The 17,249-nt window shown below is 41.6% G+C and overlaps 1 protein-coding gene across 2 annotated transcripts; it reads left to right on the top strand.

The window, feature by feature from the left end:
* The first annotated feature begins 7,154 nt into the window (after nt 1-7,154).
* ggnbp2 (gametogenetin binding protein 2) lies at nt 7,155-16,887 on the top strand. Of its 2 annotated transcripts, none has more exons than XM_083771935.1 (14): nt 7,155-7,174; nt 8,123-8,234; nt 9,137-9,217; nt 9,366-9,619; nt 10,263-10,361; nt 11,332-11,445; nt 12,081-12,290; nt 12,855-13,029; nt 13,147-13,341; nt 14,636-14,810; nt 14,949-15,074; nt 15,156-15,301; nt 15,812-16,021; nt 16,140-16,887. In XM_083771935.1, exons 2-14 carry the CDS (start codon nt 8,142-8,144, stop codon nt 16,317-16,319), a joined length of 2,058 nt encoding a protein of 685 aa, XP_083628061.1. In that variant the 5' UTR covers nt 7,155-7,174; nt 8,123-8,141; the 3' UTR covers nt 16,320-16,887. The 2 variants fall into 2 exon arrangements, with proteins under 2 accessions (XP_083628061.1, XP_083628060.1); XM_083771934.1 differs by having other exon boundaries at nt 7,162-7,249.
* Nucleotides 16,888-17,249: the final 362 nt, after the last annotated feature.

The following is a 17,249-nucleotide window of genomic DNA, read 5'->3' as shown; positions in this document are numbered from 1 at the left end:
TCATCTTACGGTGGACATGTTTGCCTGAAAAGGAATCTTTTATAATGTTTCATAGTTTTAGAAATATAGTGCTTTCACATTTGAGAAATGTATAATGGGGCTCAATGGCAAAAATCACTTTCACCTAGAAACTCTGATCTCCATTCCTACTTATCCTCAGTTGTTTTCCTTTTTCTGTGTTGTCAAAAGGCCCATGGAGACTCACTGCCAATCCAGCAATCAAGGCTGAGTGGCTGGCAGCTTGCTCACTGCACACAGGTGTGGGAGGCTACAAATAGGACTAGCTGCACTCACTCATTCATGTATGCTTCACCACACCGGCTTGTTGTCTACCAACCTCCAGCACCATCATCGGTGCCTCGGCCAACGCCCCCAACCGTGACAGACGCCCGGCTGGGCGTGGCTGCGGCCACCCAACCCATGGCCCCAGACGAGGCCAGGGCAAAGGCCGTAGGGAGCCGCAGAACAAGTGACACCGTCCCCGTCCCAGGGGAGACGAGACCAGACGTCTCCCCTCCCCCCCCGAGCCTGGATTCGAGTGGCCTTCCCACACTCAGACCGCCCAGAAAGAGGCGGCGGCTCATGATGCGGAGCGTCACCACGGGTGCGGCCGTTCATCAGAATGTTCAAAATGTTGTTTCAAACGTTGTAAATGTTTATTTTCCTGTAATAAAGGCTTTGATGCCATTAAAAACAAAACAACAACAACAACATCGGAGGGACATTAACCCACTGCCAGGAGTAGCCCCCGGGCTCTCCGACACAGTGGGGCGGGACCTTGGCCTTGTGGCGGGCGAGAGGTTACAGGCTCCAGTTCGCTATGAGACCCCCTGCATTCGGAGAAATCCTCTACTCCGATGCACACGGCGAAGCGGATCAGGTTCTCCAGCAGGAGATCAACTCTCTGCTGGAGAAGAAGGCTGTCAGAGAGGTACCCCTGAGCCAGAGTCGCAGCGGGTTTTACTCACGCTACTTCCTGGTCAAGAAGAAGGGGGGGGGGGGGCTGCGTCCAATCATGGACCTACGAGCTCTCAATCGGTACCTCAAGTCCTTCCGCTTCAAGATGCTGACAGCCAAGTCTCTTGTGCGCTCTATACGCATGAACGACTGGTTCACATCTATAGACCTGAAAGACGCCTACTTTCACATCCCTATCTACCCACCTCACAGGAAGTTCCTGAGGTTTGGTTTCAAGGGGAAGGTGTACGAGTACACGGTTCTCCCCTTCGGGATGTCCCTGAGCCCCAGGGTGTTCATCAAATGCATCGAGGCGGCTCTGGCCCCTCTGCGGCGACAAGGTCTACGTGTAGCAAGCTACATCGACCACTGGCTTCTGAGCGCGAGCTCGCCACAGGAGGCACTATGGAACACCACTCGGGTGGTGTCCCATATGTCCTCCCTAGGGTTCACCATAAATCACGAGAAGAGTGTTATGGTGCCCGCCCAGTCGATCAACTTCATAGGCATAGCACTGGATTCAGTCTCCTTCACGGCTCGGTTGAGCCCGGAGAGGATCGACGCCTTCCTGAAGTGCGTGGCCCTGTTCCAGAGAGGACACAGACTGCCACTCAGAATCTGCCTACGTATGGCGGGACTGATGGCATCGGCCATCTCTCTGGTTGGGCAGACTCCACATGAGACCCTTTCAGCGCTGGTTGAGGTCTCTACGGGTGCCCACCAGATTCCTCTCGCGGCGAGTGACAATCCCCAGGGAATGCACGCTCGCCCTGAGATGGTGGTCGGACAGACGGATCCTGACGGAGGGAGTCCCCCTTGGTCTACCGTTGGCCAGGAAGGTCGTCACTACGGACGCGAGCCTGAGTGGATGGGGGGCCACCCACGAAGGCAGGTCGGCCAGAGGGATATGGGATGGAACCTTGCGGTCCGCCCACATCAATTATCTGGAACTCCTAGCGGTCTTCCTCGCGCTGCAAGCGTTCGAGCCGCTCATACGGGGTTGTCAGTCCCAGGGCACCCCTCTGTGGATTAGTCTATAATCAACATGAGTTAGACTTTAATATATTAGCGCCCCTCACTTCACACAGGTGTGATTTTTTAATTATTTATTATTGGTGGTGGGGGGGGGGGGGGGGGGTGTAGCCCTCCCTATGCACAGTTTCCAGGTTTGTGTAAAACACTTACACAAACATTGAAGACAAAAGCGAAGAGGGAAAATGAGAACGCAAATTGTGATTGGCCAGAATGATGATGATGATGGATTATGATAAGAATGCCCCTCACTTCACACAGGTGTGATCTTTTTTGTCTGAACATTAAATCTGTTTTTTTTGTGAATAAAATCTACAAGGTAGAGTTTTTAGAGTTTAATATAATAACGTATATAATTGTGTTGAGTGTTATATGGTCTCCCTGATACTGACTATATATTGAGACATTTAAATCCTGTGTCCAGGATTTTGACGCGGTCCTGTTTCTGGGTTTGACACCAATTCTGACCCGAAAGTCTCAATTATATTTATCCCCTGAGCAAGCAGGCAGCCTCTATTAGCTCACTGGTAAATATTTCAGCACTTTCGGCAGAGGACCAGGGTTCAAATCCGGGTTAGACCGAGAAAGTTACACAATGTATATATAGCTTTAACCTGAATTCCAATCTGCAATTAATCTATATTCTAGACATTACATTTCCATTCTCCGTCCTTTCAATTTGTGCGTACGTGCGTGCATGCGTGCGTGTTTTTCCCCCCATCACAAATCCCATAAAAAGGAGTATTATTTTTTGTAATGGAGACAGAATATTTGTATTGTCACAATGTACAGAAGAATTAGAGAATTATGTTCCATGCTTTTGATTGATTGATTGATTGAAATATTTATTAACAGTTTGTAGAATTTACAGTACATTTTAAGCACAAACTCAATACAAAGACTGTCAACTGTGAGTGGACGACCCAATTAAGCATTACACTTGTTTACAACAGGGTCCACATTGTTCAATTCATCAAAACAATTAAAGACATACAAACATTTAGAGACATACAAATAAAGCATGGCGGACTTACAGCAAAGCTGTAGCTATCAGAGGACTTGTACAGCAATGAAGTTCACTGTGTTCAAATAAAGAGGTACATTGTCGTATATAGTATTTTATACCACACATTTAGACACAAAAACCAAACGGCAATATACAGTATATATATAAATAATTATATATGAATGCCATGCCAGCGGTTGGTGGTGCGGCTTCTGTTTTAGGAATAAAGTACGTCAACTTATTTTCCTGTGCTTGTGTGTATTACTTCGGGATGAGGACTGTGATGTGCAATTGGACAAGAACACCAATAGTGGAGTTGACGGTGGGTGAACTATTGGCATCTCTTGGAAGTAAGTAGCTGACCTCAGGTTTGACCTTTTAGTTTTTGAGGGGCACTAGCCCATTCAAAATCCATGGCTTTTGAAGATTACGTCATATGGCAATAATGGCAGCCACGTCTATGGTTTTTTTATGTTTATTTAGAGCACTTATGACCTAAATCATTTGCAAGCCATGTCTAGCACGTATGACAAATCGTTTGCCAGCCAGGGTTTGTTTAGGGTACTAAATGACGTAAGATGTCACATGGCCGATATAAATACAGTGGACCACCTCTGTTTCTCAAACATCCCATTTTTCTTATTACTACATTTAAAAAGTATATATTTCAAGAGATTATTCTTAACCGTAGACGTGCCTGCTGCTATTTCCCCTTAACACCACTCTGACCCCTTTTCCACCAGTTGGTTCCCAATGGGAACCGGTTCAGTTCTTTTTGGTTTTTAGTCCATGAGCCAGAGCTCCAAAATGGGTGGGCAAACTATACCCTATATTAAATTGTTTATAGGATCAATACAAGTAAATTAATACATGATAACCCTTCCACAGTAGTACCTTTTTCATATTTTTGATTATTTTGCATATTTTCCTACATAATGCCTCATTTGCATATTTAAAAATGTAAAATTTGTAATATAATAAATCATTGCCTTCATGTAAGTACTCAATTGGGGAAGTTTCATGGTGATAACAATCTAATATAGGTATGGTTTTGCCTACTCAATTCATAATTAACGTTCCAATTTTGGAGCTCTGGCTCATGGACTAAAAACCAAAAAGAACTGAACCGGTTCACATTGGGAACCAACTGGTGGAAAAGGGGCCAATGTGGCAGGAAAGCCTTATAGCTTTTCCTGCTTCAGAAATGATGTTATAATATTAATAATTATAATAAGAAGTATGTGGTAATGTAGTCTTAGTCCTTTCCTCGTGTTCAAAGACACTTCACTGATATTCTTGCCGTTGAACACATGCCATAGCCTCGACGACCTTACAGGCGTATAGTCTATACTGCAGTGGGTTTTATCAATTAAACATCTTCGCTTTTATACAATTTGCTGAATCTCACGACTCTGATTTCTGCCAAAGCATCAACTTGAAATACACTATAGTTTTCAACCCTTTTTGTATCAAGGCCCGTTATTTATTCGGCATTTGAGCCAATAGGACTACCATTTGATGATATTTACCTCAAACCCAAAAAGGTTTTGTTGTCATTGGATAGGTTGGACACAATTCCACACTGTATTGATGTTGGTACGATAGAAGAGATAACAGGCAACATTGATCAAAATAACAATTATTCTACAGTAGCCTATCTAATTGTGTATGTAGACTTCTTGTAAGTTAAGTAATGCCGATATTTAACAATAATGTAACTCTTGAGAGTGTAAAATTAAACCAAATGGACACGTACGGGTCCATTTGGTTTCAATTTACACTCACAAGAGTTAAAGATCTAGAAGGGTCCATTTGGTCACCAACTCTCCATCATTTAGCTGGGGACCACCTGAATCCCCCTCAAGGACCACTGGTGGTCCCCGGACGACTGGTTGAAAACTACTGGACTACTGGAAGCCCCCATAGGTCCCATGGCTCTGGGTCCCATGTTAGACCCAGAAATGTTGCTTAGTATAAACCTTTATGAACTTGTAGTGTAGCCCCATGTCCCTTTCTGTAGCACACACACAACCATGAAAATAGATATTTTACAGACGTCGGGACGCCGTTAATCTCGAGCCCTGAGTAATAGTTGTATAGACTATAATATATCTGTAGCAAAGGCCTGCCAACTTTAAAGACTCCGTCTTTGTCACAATGTCAGTGGTCAACCTAGTAATTAGAGTAAAGTGAATTAGTTTCACTTCATTTCAAAAGATTGTTTTTAGGTATAGATATTTGCATAGAAAGGCCTAACCAGGGACTGGGGTTGCAAATTAGCCTTGGCTACAAACCCATATACAATGCAACGGTTTCATGTTCAATAATGTAGTCTCAAACACCACAAGGAAGCAGTAATAGTTAGTGTACAACCATGTGTTATGGATTCACAGCATCTTGCAATGGGTCTGGTCCACAATATTCGATACACCAACAACATTCAGATTCGGCACAAACAAGGGATTAAATTCATTTCGCTCCTATGCCACCAAAATGTGGAACGCCCTACCAACAGTCATTAACATATGCGAATCCCTTGACTCCTTCAAAACCGCTCTCAAGGGCACCTACGGACGGCTCCAATTGAAGTGAATCCCCCACCCACCCCCTTTCCCCCGCACTGTAATACTGTACCTCTATGATGATTTCCTTTTATGGCTATATAGAAGTGTATATTTGTAAATCTCTAAATCTTATGATGAATTGAATTGGCCCCTATTTTAAACAAGTGTAATGCTTCATGGTGTCGTCCACAGTTAACAGTCTTGTATTGAGTTGTGCTTGAAATGTACTGTAATTCTCTGTTAATAAATACTTCAATCAATAATCAAACAATCATTAAAATATTGAGTTTGAAAGCTTTTATTTTGTAACTGTGTTATGTTGCTATATTACAGTCACTCAAAAATGTCAGCGACTGGGATTTATGTTTTTGCCTTAAAGGACCAATTCACCACTTTTCAACCTATCTTCATATAATAGGTCCTCACTAATAATCATGATAAAATGGTGCGATTTTTTTCTACTCGGTCTGTGTCTCATAGGAGGGCTGTGGGCAGTTCAGAAACCGTCTTCCAGTGATATCATCGATGGGGAATGCAAGCTAATAAAAACTGCAGGCTTTCTAGTCCTGAAAAGTTTCAATGCGAAAATGGAAGCCACCATTCTCACGATAATGAAAATCTAAACATTTTTGTAAAAGAATCTTGTTTAAAAAAGAATCTACCTAATGATGATGTCACTGGAAGACGGTTTCTAAACTGCCAACAGCCCTCCTATGAGACACAGACCGAGTAGAAAAAAATTGCACCATTTTATCATGATTATTAGTGAGGACATAATGAAGATATAGGTTGAAAAGTGGTGAAGTGGTCCTTTAATGGTTATTTATTAAAAAAAAAAAACATAATTAATTAATTGAATACAACAATATGGAAATATTAGCCCCTATGGCTTTTTGTATTATACTTTTAGCAATTACTTAGCATTATTGTAAAATCGTACCATTTTTGCACCGTATTTGCAAAGAAGAAGGTGCAATTCGGCACGCGACACCGTCGTACGACGACCAGACTTGGTTGGTTGGCTTCATTGAAAATGAATAGCACGGGGGCGGGGCTGTCTTTCCGGTCCTCCCTCTATCCTTTTATTAGGTTGGCTCGGTTGGCTCACGTAAAGTCAGTAGTGTTGCCATGTCCGTTTTGGGCTTGTTTTTCTGTAAAGTTGCTTGTATGGGTTGCGTTTTTTGGGGCTTGTTTCCAAAGTGTAGGAGTTGCTTTTGGGCTTCTTTCCTAATGTTGTTTAAACCAGTGATTCTCAAATTTCTCACACATTTTAATGTCAAGGTAAGGACCTCCATATTAATGTAATAATTTGTCCAATTTAGGACCCTAATAAGGTGGTTGCACACTGGACACGAAATCTCGGAAACCCTTTATGCCGAAAACGCGTCCAGTGCTAAAATTATTTTGTGCCTGGAACCGGCCCCATACAAGATTTGTGTTGTTGTGGTTCAAAGAATATTCCACAGTCACATTATTTTCCATGATTGTTTTGAAAATATCTGCTATTTTCAAATAGCCTAGTCGGGCTTCTTTTCATGGACCTGGTTTCTTATTTCTCTCACACAATCTGGCAACACGTAAAGTCAGCTGGTACGCTTACGTCTCGGGGTTAAAGGTAAGGCAGTAAGCTGCTGTACTCTGTCGCACTTGTTTGTTTTGTTGTATTTAAATCGTCAACTTTCGACAGCGGGTGAGTAAACCAAATTAGACTTATTAACAAATAACGCTACTCACTTTCCGCAGTTCGTCTTAATGTGCGGCCAATGTGAAAAGACGCAAATAGCAGATGCGATTAAAGTCAACGTAGCGCACTGTAACTTTGTATTAGCAGCCTTACTGCTAACGTTTAGCCAGGTAACATAGCGATGCTAACTACTTAGCAGTTAGCTAAGTTTGCAAGGACTGGCAGGGCTCACCAACTCTGAATCGCCATTGAGATAAATAATCTGTATCATCAATGGCATCACTTAATTCGGCTAAATATTGATTATTTGACACGACACGCATATTGTAATTTATAATGTTTTTCTATTTTCTGAATACATCTCCTTTTAATATATATATACATGTATATGAAGTTAGCAAGCTAATGTCAGCTAGCCAGCTGAGGGTAGTTTCTGGTATTGCTAACTGCATAGCCAAAATAAGCTAACACAGAGTGAACCCTGCCCTTGTAAACCACTGATTATGGTTAAGTCTAGTATGAAGACTTGACTTACTTGACCAGAGCGGTGTCTCATCTAAACGGCGCTGGACTTGACTAAAATGTAATTCTCGTATTGCGCTCTTTTCATTAGCTAGTTTGCTAGTTGGGTAAATCTGGGTCAAGATTAACGTGTAATCGTAATGTGTCGGTGTCATAGAATCAAAGCGTTCGTGTGGGTAAATAGATTTCTACATGCATTGATTATGTCGCATTTCTTAACGATTGCTTTACATTTACAGTAGCAGTTGCAGCGTGTTGAAGTGACCTGTAATAAAGGTGCATAATCTTGGTGTAGCCTCAGTGAATGTCAGTGTGTGTGACTGAGTTTAGTTCCTCTGTGTGTAACGTTCTGTACAGGCACTGCTGCACAGAAGACATGGCGCGTCTGGTTGCGGTTTGCAGGGACGGGGAAGAAGACTTTCCATTCCTCTCCAGGCAGATTCCCTTATATATTGATGATAGTCTCACTGTAAGAACGCATTTCTGTATCATTCTCAGTGGGTGTCACCACCACAGTCATAGCTTACTGCATGCAATTTAGGACACTAGCTAGGTCAAATGCACGGAATGCAGGGGAGTAGAGCTGAAACAATCGATTATTTTCTTGGTGAATACTTTTTCAATTAATCTAATATTCGAGAAGCGTATTTTGTAATGTGTTGTAAAGGACGTCAACAAATCATGAGTAACCCATAGACTGAAGTTTAGAACCTCAGTGGTATAATATTTAATTGTCATTGCACTGATAATAGTCCCTGTGTGCAACCAAAACCACCTATAATTTGATCTCTTTAATCCTGTGTGCTAGACCTCTGCTCCTAAATATTTTTTTGCCTTGACGTGAGAAACACTGAGGACCGTTTCTAATGCACAGTAATGCAGGTTGGATAGAATAGGACCTTGAAATCATTGTTTACCTGTCAAAGTGGCTAGTTAACAGTAACAGTACAGCCAATATAGGATTTGTGAGTGGCAAAGTGAGTGGTTGTTTAACGTCGTTTAATGCAATCCGATAGGACTTTTCTGTGTGGATGTATGGGCTGAAAATGCCAGAAAGTAGTTTTTTTGCCACTCAGTAGGCGTTCCCGCATAACTTCCGGGTATGATGATGTCACTTGCATACCCTCTATTTCTGGCAAACGGCCACTTTGAAAAATGGTATCTCAACTCAAGTATCTTATTTCTTGGTGGATAGTTAAAGTATAAATTATTGTATTCTTTCCAAAACGAATATTAGGGGAGTGGGCAGTGGGCACACGTTTTTGGTGAAGTTGGGTAGAAATGCTTACCATCTCTTTGACCAGAGATGATTAATAACTTGAGTTGATTGCATGAGCTGCTGAGTGACCCCACACACACTTTTGTTTTCAGATGGTGATGGAATTTTCTGACAGTGTCATGGAAGCTGACAACCACCAAATTAATGGCTCTCAATTAAAAGCCTTTGCCCAGGTGAGGAGCTTTGTTTGGCCAGCATAAAACGGTTTATAAAACTAACAAGTATACCTCAAACAAACATGTGTCAGAGAGGTGAGTCATGGCTCCACGTGTTCTGTAAATAGTCATCATAACGGGTATGTCTCATGTCTTCATCTCCTAGTACCTCTCTAAATTGAAACAAGAAGATTTGAACGTTGCTATGACTGTAACGTCCAGAGAGGTTTTCAGTGCACTATCCCAGCTGGTGCCGTGTGTGGGCTGCAGACGGAGTGTGGAGCGCCTCTTCTCCCAGTTGGTGGAGTCTGGGAACCCTGCCCTAGAGCCTCTCACTGTGACGTCCACAAGCACACTCTCTGTCACCAAGGCCTGTTTGGAAGACGTAAAGAAACTGTACACGCTTTTCTACTTCCATGGGTGAGTTTCAGTAATGTAGCCTGGTCTTCGTTTGCTGTATTCCCAAGGCTCAGTCCAACCTGAATGCTGTCGTATGCATTTAAAACTAGACAACTTAACCGTCATGTGTGTCTGTTTCTTCATTGCTGCGGTGCTGATTGATATTTCACTTAAGCTTTGTGCGTAAGGGGGAGGAGGGACAGTCCATTATTAGACATAGGGATGGATCTCTTTTGTCTAAATATTGGTAATTATTTCTCTGCTTGAGTACTTGTGATATCAGATTATGTATAATAATTGTATTATTGATTTGTTGATATTAAACAAAAGGGTTTAATAATGTAAAGTAAATAAGTTCTTCCTGATTAAGCAGAAAATAAATCAATAGAATAATCGCTAAGAAAATAATCTGTAATTGAGACTAATGTATAGGTCAGTTACAGTCAGTGTTATTTTATGTCCTATACATTGTTGACCGCTAACATAAGTCTTTGGTAATCTTATTTTTGGTTTGAACTATATCACTACATCACTATAACTCTACAAATCGAGTAGCTGTGTTGCAGCATCAGTTACAGCCTTATATCTTACACCCTGTAAGAAAACTATGTCATAGTTGTATCCATTACATCCTGTTCAGTGTTCAATGCCTCTGTTTCTATAGGTTAAAGCTGAATGACGTGATTGATGCTATCCCAAAAAGCAAAAAGAACAAGCGATGTCAGTTGCACTCCTTAGACACGCACAAACCCAAGCCCTTGGGGTGAGTAATGTCCAATGTCTTTCTTTCATTCTTGGACTGCTGCATCAGCTCTTTTATAAGTTCCAGGATGTTCTTGTGTAGAGGCTACATTTGAATCCACTCACACCTGGAAGCATTCATTCATGTAAAATGCATATTGTTAGTTTGTATTAGTCAGGTACTCTCACAGTACAGGCAGAGTACTAATGGAAGGACCGGCCGACCATGTCGTCAAACTCATGTCACAATGACAACATTCGTGCAAGTCTCTGACAGACGAGCTTGTTCATTTATCAGAAAACTATGCAAATGGTTTTCCGTTTTCCTTGTGGCAACAGAAAGAACAGGGAAATATAGGTCTTAAAGAAATGCCATTATTTTGGAAAAGTACTAATGGAGTACTCTAATTGCAACACTAGGTTATGCACAAAAACACTTTAATGGAAAGGGTTATCTTACCCTTGTGTCCTTCGAAAGTTTGGCTAAAGCATCATTTTGTTGGAATTTTATTTTCAAATATGATATTGAAAATATTTTGTGTTACCTATACCATAGAGGTAATATGCTTCAGAGTCTGGACATTGGGAATTGGCTTTTATATCATGTTTTACGTTAAATCATTAGATGCTATTGGTTACATTTTCATTTATACATTATAGTAGAATTTTTGGGTCTGTTTAGGAGAACTCACTGTGGTTGATTGGTCAGTGCAGTGGCAGTGCTGCTGATTGTCTTGATAGGCGGTGATGTTTGTCAGTATAGATGCCAGTGTCTTAACCCATTCTGGGTGGGAACCCATTTAGGTGTTAGCATTATGTTATGCTTTAGCTATTTAAAAATAGCAGATCTACAAGCTCATAGCGCGCCACCGAGTGGCACGCTACGAGCTTGTAGGTCTGCTATTTTTGAAATATCGAAGAGCGACTGACAGACATTTTTAGAATCTGATCTCAGGTCAGAATGGGTTAATAATTGTGGCTTCTGTTCACAGGGGAAGTTGGATGGATGTATGGGAGCTGATGTCTCAGGAGTGCAGAGATGAGGTGGTCCTCATCGATAGTGCCTGTCTCTTAGAAACTCTGGAGACATACTTGCGCAAACACAGGTAATGTGTTACTAATGCTACTTTTCCTATTTTTGGATTCTGTTTAAAGAAGGGATGCAAATGTATCTGATTAGATTAAAGTACTAGATTTTTGGGGAATTGGCATATTATCAAATTGGGTATGAAGGGGAGAAAATATATATTTTACTTTTTGGGAGGGGCTCGGGGTGTTCAGTAGCATAGTCTCCTTATTATTTATCTCTGTACCTCTTACATGCAAACAAAATAACTCGGATCTTATGTTGTACTTACTTTAAATCTGTCATATTACCCGAGGAATGTGATCCGTTATCATGACTATTACTGTGTCTACCTGATCCTGGGATATCTTTCAGTGAAAATCTAAATAAATAAAAATATATAAAATAAAAAGTACTAGATTTTGATATTGTATTCGTAATTAGTATTATTACATCGTTTATTATGGATATTTTAGGGTTAGTTTTACAGAAGGCGTTATTTCATTACATTGTTTTTGACTGACGGTACTGTATAGCCTACAACTCTTACAGTCTAGGCTGAAAGTTTCTGTCATCATAAATATTGTTTTGGACTATGAACTGAAATTAACATGTCTTTGGTGATATCTGTTTAAGAGAAAATGGTTCAATTATATGTTGTCAATCCATCCACAGGTTTTGCACAGACTGCAAGAATAAGGTGCTTAGGGCGTACAACATCTTAGTGGGGGAGTTGGACTGTACTAAGGAGAAGGGATACTGTGCTGCCTTGTATGAGGGTCTCTGCTGCTGCCCCCATGAACGCCATGTCCATGTGTGCTGTGAGACTGACTTCATCGCCCACCTCCTTGGCCGGGCTGAGCCTGAGTTTGCAGGGGGTTATGAGTAAGTGCACTGCTGGAATTCCTGCTGCAGATGTTTTTTTTTTTTTTACATTTTCTTTTTATCCCACAATTTTGCAACTAATTTTTTCACCCAGTCAATTATCTAATGTAATCCTGGGTGCTACACTTCCTTTGCCAACCTGGGGGGGGCAGTAGACTGACCTCATGCTTGCTTCTATGCATGAGGAGTCCAAGAGTTTCCCCCAACGTAGCGTGTGGAAGGAACACGTTATTGTTCCTTTCCCCTCCATCAGGCGCCCCAGCTGGCCAGGTGGCTGCACCTCTTTTAAGCTACAGTTGTGCATTTTTCTTTCACAATATCCTTTGTACCTCTTTGCCATTGTACATTGTCAGTGTTGCTGCTTTAATTGTTTTGTTGGGTTCCATTTGCACCGAGTGCCAAAACGGTTGTCCTTTGTGTGAACCTCGTACTTGGCAATCGGTTCCGAGGACTGAGGTTCATGGTTTTGAATCCAAACTAGGCCAGTTTGGATGCAAAAAATCTCTTGTTATGCCTGTTGGTAGTTTGAAGCAGTCAAGTATTTGATGAATGTCTCTTTGTTAGACGCAGAGAGAGGCATGCAAAGACGATTGACATTGCACAAGAGGAAGTCCTAACCTGTTTAGGAATCCACCTTTATGAACGGCTGCACAAGATCTGGCAGAAACTGAGGGCGGAGGAGCAGACATGGCAGATGCTCTTCCACTTGGGAATTGATGCACTGCGCAAAAGTTTTGAGGTACGTACTGTTTAAGCCTGTGAGTGACCGATAAAATGGTTACATTGGAATGATTGGATGGGTCATTGTGTTCTGATTGATGTGCAACTTAATGTGTCTTAACCCCAATGGATCCAGATGGCTGTGGAGAAGATGCAGGGCTTCAGCCGACTGGAGCAGCTTGTTGAGGAGCTCTCTGAGGAGGAGAGGGTGAAAGAGTTGAAGCAAGAGAAAAAGAGACAAAAGCGAAAGAACCGTCGCAAAAACAAGTGTGGTTTCGACTCTACTAAGCAGGAACCTGAACCTGAGGAGAAGGAAAAAAGTTTGGATGAGGTAATGAATCTGACCTTGCATGTGTTGTAGTCCTCATACTTCCAATTTGCGCCACATGGTATAATTAGGTGTCTGTGCGTTTTATAGAGAAGATGCTCTAGTCTAGTGTCTAGTCACCTAGCCAGCAAATCTGAGACGCACAAACACAATAAAACGCTACAATATCAATAAAAGCAGCGGAGGGGTTTATGTAGAGTGTAAAAAACGTGTACGTCACCAAGAGGGGCGGGGGGCATCTGAAAAGCTAGCTTCGCCATTTTTGTGGGCTTTAAACTCTAACCCACATCACTCATAGAGTGATGTTGTCTGTTTTTGTAAACATTGAGCTCGTTCCTGGCGACAACGGTGAGCCAACACCAGGATGGAACGAAAAAAAACGGGCACGACATACTTACAAGTATTACAGGGCACCATTGTGAGATGTCAGTTTGCACCTCGTTTGTTGAACTCCCTCTGGTGTTTAAAAAAAGAACGCACACGGATTGTCGCTCACTTGTAAACAAACCAGACAACCCCACAAGTATGGCGGCTGCTACCACGTGACACATATGTTGACGCCCCCTAAAGGAGATTTTGGTACGCTCTATATAAAGGGCATATTTAGGCAAGATCTGTTGCCAGAACCAGCAGACTTTCTTAATCCAGCTCTTGGTTTTATCTTTGGCCACTGACTGACCGTTTGTTGTTCTCCGCTGCTGGTTGGAAATGTTACATCGCAATCCTCAGCCCTCCACGCTAAGTCAGAGGGCACAAAATGGAAGCAAATGGAGCCGTGGGGCCTGGCTGCCTGCGTTACAAAAACTCTTAAGCCTCCGCCTCGCACACATCGTTCAGTTTAATCAGTTGTATTTGCGTGTACCTCTGCAAGGGATTTGCAATGTATGTAATGTATTGGGTTTGAAGTGAACCAATATATTATAACTCTATGGTTTGAACCACATACTGAGCCAATATCAGCATGAGGGAAATGTTGGTGTGTTAGTTATCTGCAGCCTACCAAGCTGTATATTCTGAACAGTTATTTGTTTCCCTGGCACAAAATGAAGAAATGACTAAACAAATCGGTGTTGGCTATCAGCTAAATTGATAATTTAAACATTCCATATCTGTGCATCCCTAATTGGAAAGCAGGTTATTTTCCCCATTTTTATGAAAGGTAACAGTTTTGGACCGCAATAATATTATATAAACACTATTGCAACTCAACTAGTTACCAGTTGACTTCATGTGTGGTTTTCTCACACCTGCCTTGCCTGTTGTTGTATGTCATGCTGAACGGTATGTGATTTTGTAGGGTTCATTTGAGTCTGTGGTGAGCACCTGCAATGCCTGTGGTAGCCAGGATGAGGAGGAGGAGCAGGAGGAGGAGGAAGAAGAGGTCAGCACTGAGGAGGTTATTGTTGTCAATGGAAGCACTTCCTGTAACTGCTCAGACCGCACAATCCTGGGCTCAACCCCAGTAAAGAAAGGTATCAATGTTAATCTTAACATGAGAATCATAATTGCCTCTCCATTATCCCCATTTTAATTTATTTGAGGTTGCATGTGGTGATTATCTAAAGTGAAAAGGATCTCTCCCCCCCACCCCACCCCAATGTACTGTCTAGGTTTGTTTCCCAACTGCAATGGTAGTGACTGTGGCTACTCCTCAAGCATGGAAGGAAGTGAGACTGGCTCAAGAGTGGGCTCTGATGTCGGCTGCACTGAGGGAATCTGCAACCATGATGAAGCAGGTCAGTCATATTGAACACCTTCAACTTGTCACATATTAAAAATGAAGTCATTTGTCACATTTTTGTTTTCATTCTAAATAGATTACACAACTGGCCACCACTGTGCAGAAGATAAGGAGGAGGATGGAATGGACAGCTGTGTGGAGTGTTGGGCGAACTCTGAAGAAAACACTAAGTGCAAAATTAAAAAGAAGAAAAGAAAGGGGAAAGGCTTATGTAATGATCAGGTGAGGACATTTCAGATACATTATCTCTACAGTGTGTGTGACCTGTCTTAAAGACAGGGCAACAGATCATTTTAAACATAGCTGGGAATGAACTTGTCAAAAATCAACAAGGATTGTGCACTTGGTGACTAACTAGTTTATGGTGTTGGCTATGGGCACATGGCTTTCAAAAACCATCACAAACCAGTTGGGCTCGCCCCCTAGTGGTCGGTCTGCAATGAATGAATACTAGATAGGTCAGTATTATGGTTGAAACCCCAAATTATTTATAGAGATTTTGTTGCTATTGGGTGTGCTACTGCTAACCTAACATTTTAAGAAAAAATAACTACTGGAAAGGAAATGTTTCCATGATGGCATCCACAATGGAAACATTCAATGTACCTTTAAGGCCAATTCCCTCCACTCCTGGTATCACAATTCTTTATACCAGCTTAACTTTCAGCAGTAGTATAGTATAGTACTAATATTTTTTTATGTCCCATTGCAATGTCTCTCGTTGTCTTACAGCGACTAACGGCTGAAGTTTGTGAGACAGATGGGAACACAAGGGAACACAGTCCGACAACGTCACACACTTGCCGAAACAAAGAAGTGTGTTCCTCACCTCAGTTACCATGGGCACAGCATCAGAAGAACCTCAACCATCATCATGGGCCTCCAGATGCAAACATGTGTGGCCAGATAGACGCCAACACGAAAAGTCTGAAGGACCTTCTGGTTAGTCAAATATGCAAAAAAAAGTTAAACATGTATGGTTTGTATCTTTGTGCTTTCATACTAAAGTGTTTTTGTTATGTTTTTTCCCCCCTGTGATATGAATACATTCTTGAAACAGGAGGATTCTGAAGGGACATCGGACGAGAACGGCCTAACGCAGGATGAAATCCAGGCATTTGTTGAAAGTAACAAGTCCTTCTACAACAACCGCGACCTGTACCGTCAGCATTTGAAAGAAAATTTCACTAACTACTGCCGTGCCACTGAGCAGAGCAAGCCAGCCTGTGGTGTTGAATGACTAGCTACTGCTAGAGATAAAGTATAGTAGCTGCACTCATCAAATCGTTCAATGGGAAAACACTCATGACCACTGCTGCGCCGCCTTTAGTGAAAAAAAAAATACATTTGGGTATCTCGTTCAGCTATTAACTTGTTTGAATTAAATTAAATGTGATTCTTAGTTTCTATTCATCTCTTTTCTCACTTGTGCCCACATGCTTTTCTTGCCCACCTTCCTTCCAACCCTGTAATGGTTCCTTTTGACAAAGCCTTGTTAATTGTTGGTCTCCATGTAGGGCTGTTGCTAAAGGGCACAATGGAATTTGGTAATCAAACTTGCAAGCTGTGACATTAGGGATATATTTTAGTAGTCTTATTTTTTTCTTTTTTGATTTCCTTTTCTGTTTTTGTCTCACTTCTGTGACACTTCATGTAGTGATAAACGTACCAATAAATGTGTACAGAAATTCTAAATATAGAGATTTTACAAAGGATTAACATCCATTTATATTATGAATTGGGTGTGATAAGAGCGCAATGTGCAAACTTTACTAAATAAAGAATATTTATTAATATGCATTATAAAATTGTACTGTACTTTTATACTAAACTCAAGATCTAGAAACCTCTGTTAATAGATATCCACTGGGCCATTGTAACAACTTGCATAAAAGTATTGGGTTGGTAGGCCTACTTTGTGACCACTCACCAACTAGTACCAATCCATTATCTTTATGCAAAAACAGCTTGGGCTCCCCATCACGTCACGGGACAAGATAACACATTTCCCAATGTTCTTTATTACAAATAACCCCTTTTCAATAGTAAAAGAGCCAAGAATGCTATCCGCTTTCACTATTGTAAACAGACAATCATAATTGTATTACCGTGTTTATTTTACTTGCCCAGTAGATGGCGGTAGATAACCAAACAAGAGTATCAGGTGTTG

Source organism: Protomyctophum parallelum (genome assembly GCF_964188405.1).
Source record: "Protomyctophum parallelum genome assembly, chromosome: 1".
Taxonomy (NCBI): Eukaryota; Metazoa; Chordata; class Actinopteri; order Myctophiformes; family Myctophidae; genus Protomyctophum; species Protomyctophum parallelum.
The sequence above is the reverse complement of the archived record's forward strand: the minus strand, read 5'-3'. Positions and strand labels throughout refer to the sequence as shown.

Excerpts from the sequence above, each read along its gene's own strand:
- ggnbp2 (XM_083771935.1), top strand. The coding sequence starts at position 8,142 with ATGGCGCGTCTGGTTGCGGTTTGCAGGGACGGGGAAGAAGACTTTCCA. Across the intron at positions 9,620-10,262 it reads ACGCTTTTCTACTTCCATGG|GTTAAAGCTGAATGACGTGA; the intron begins GTGAGTTTCAGT and ends CTGTTTCTATAG. Across the intron at positions 15,302-15,811 it reads AAGGCTTATGTAATGATCAG|CGACTAACGGCTGAAGTTTG; the intron begins GTGAGGACATTT and ends GTTGTCTTACAG.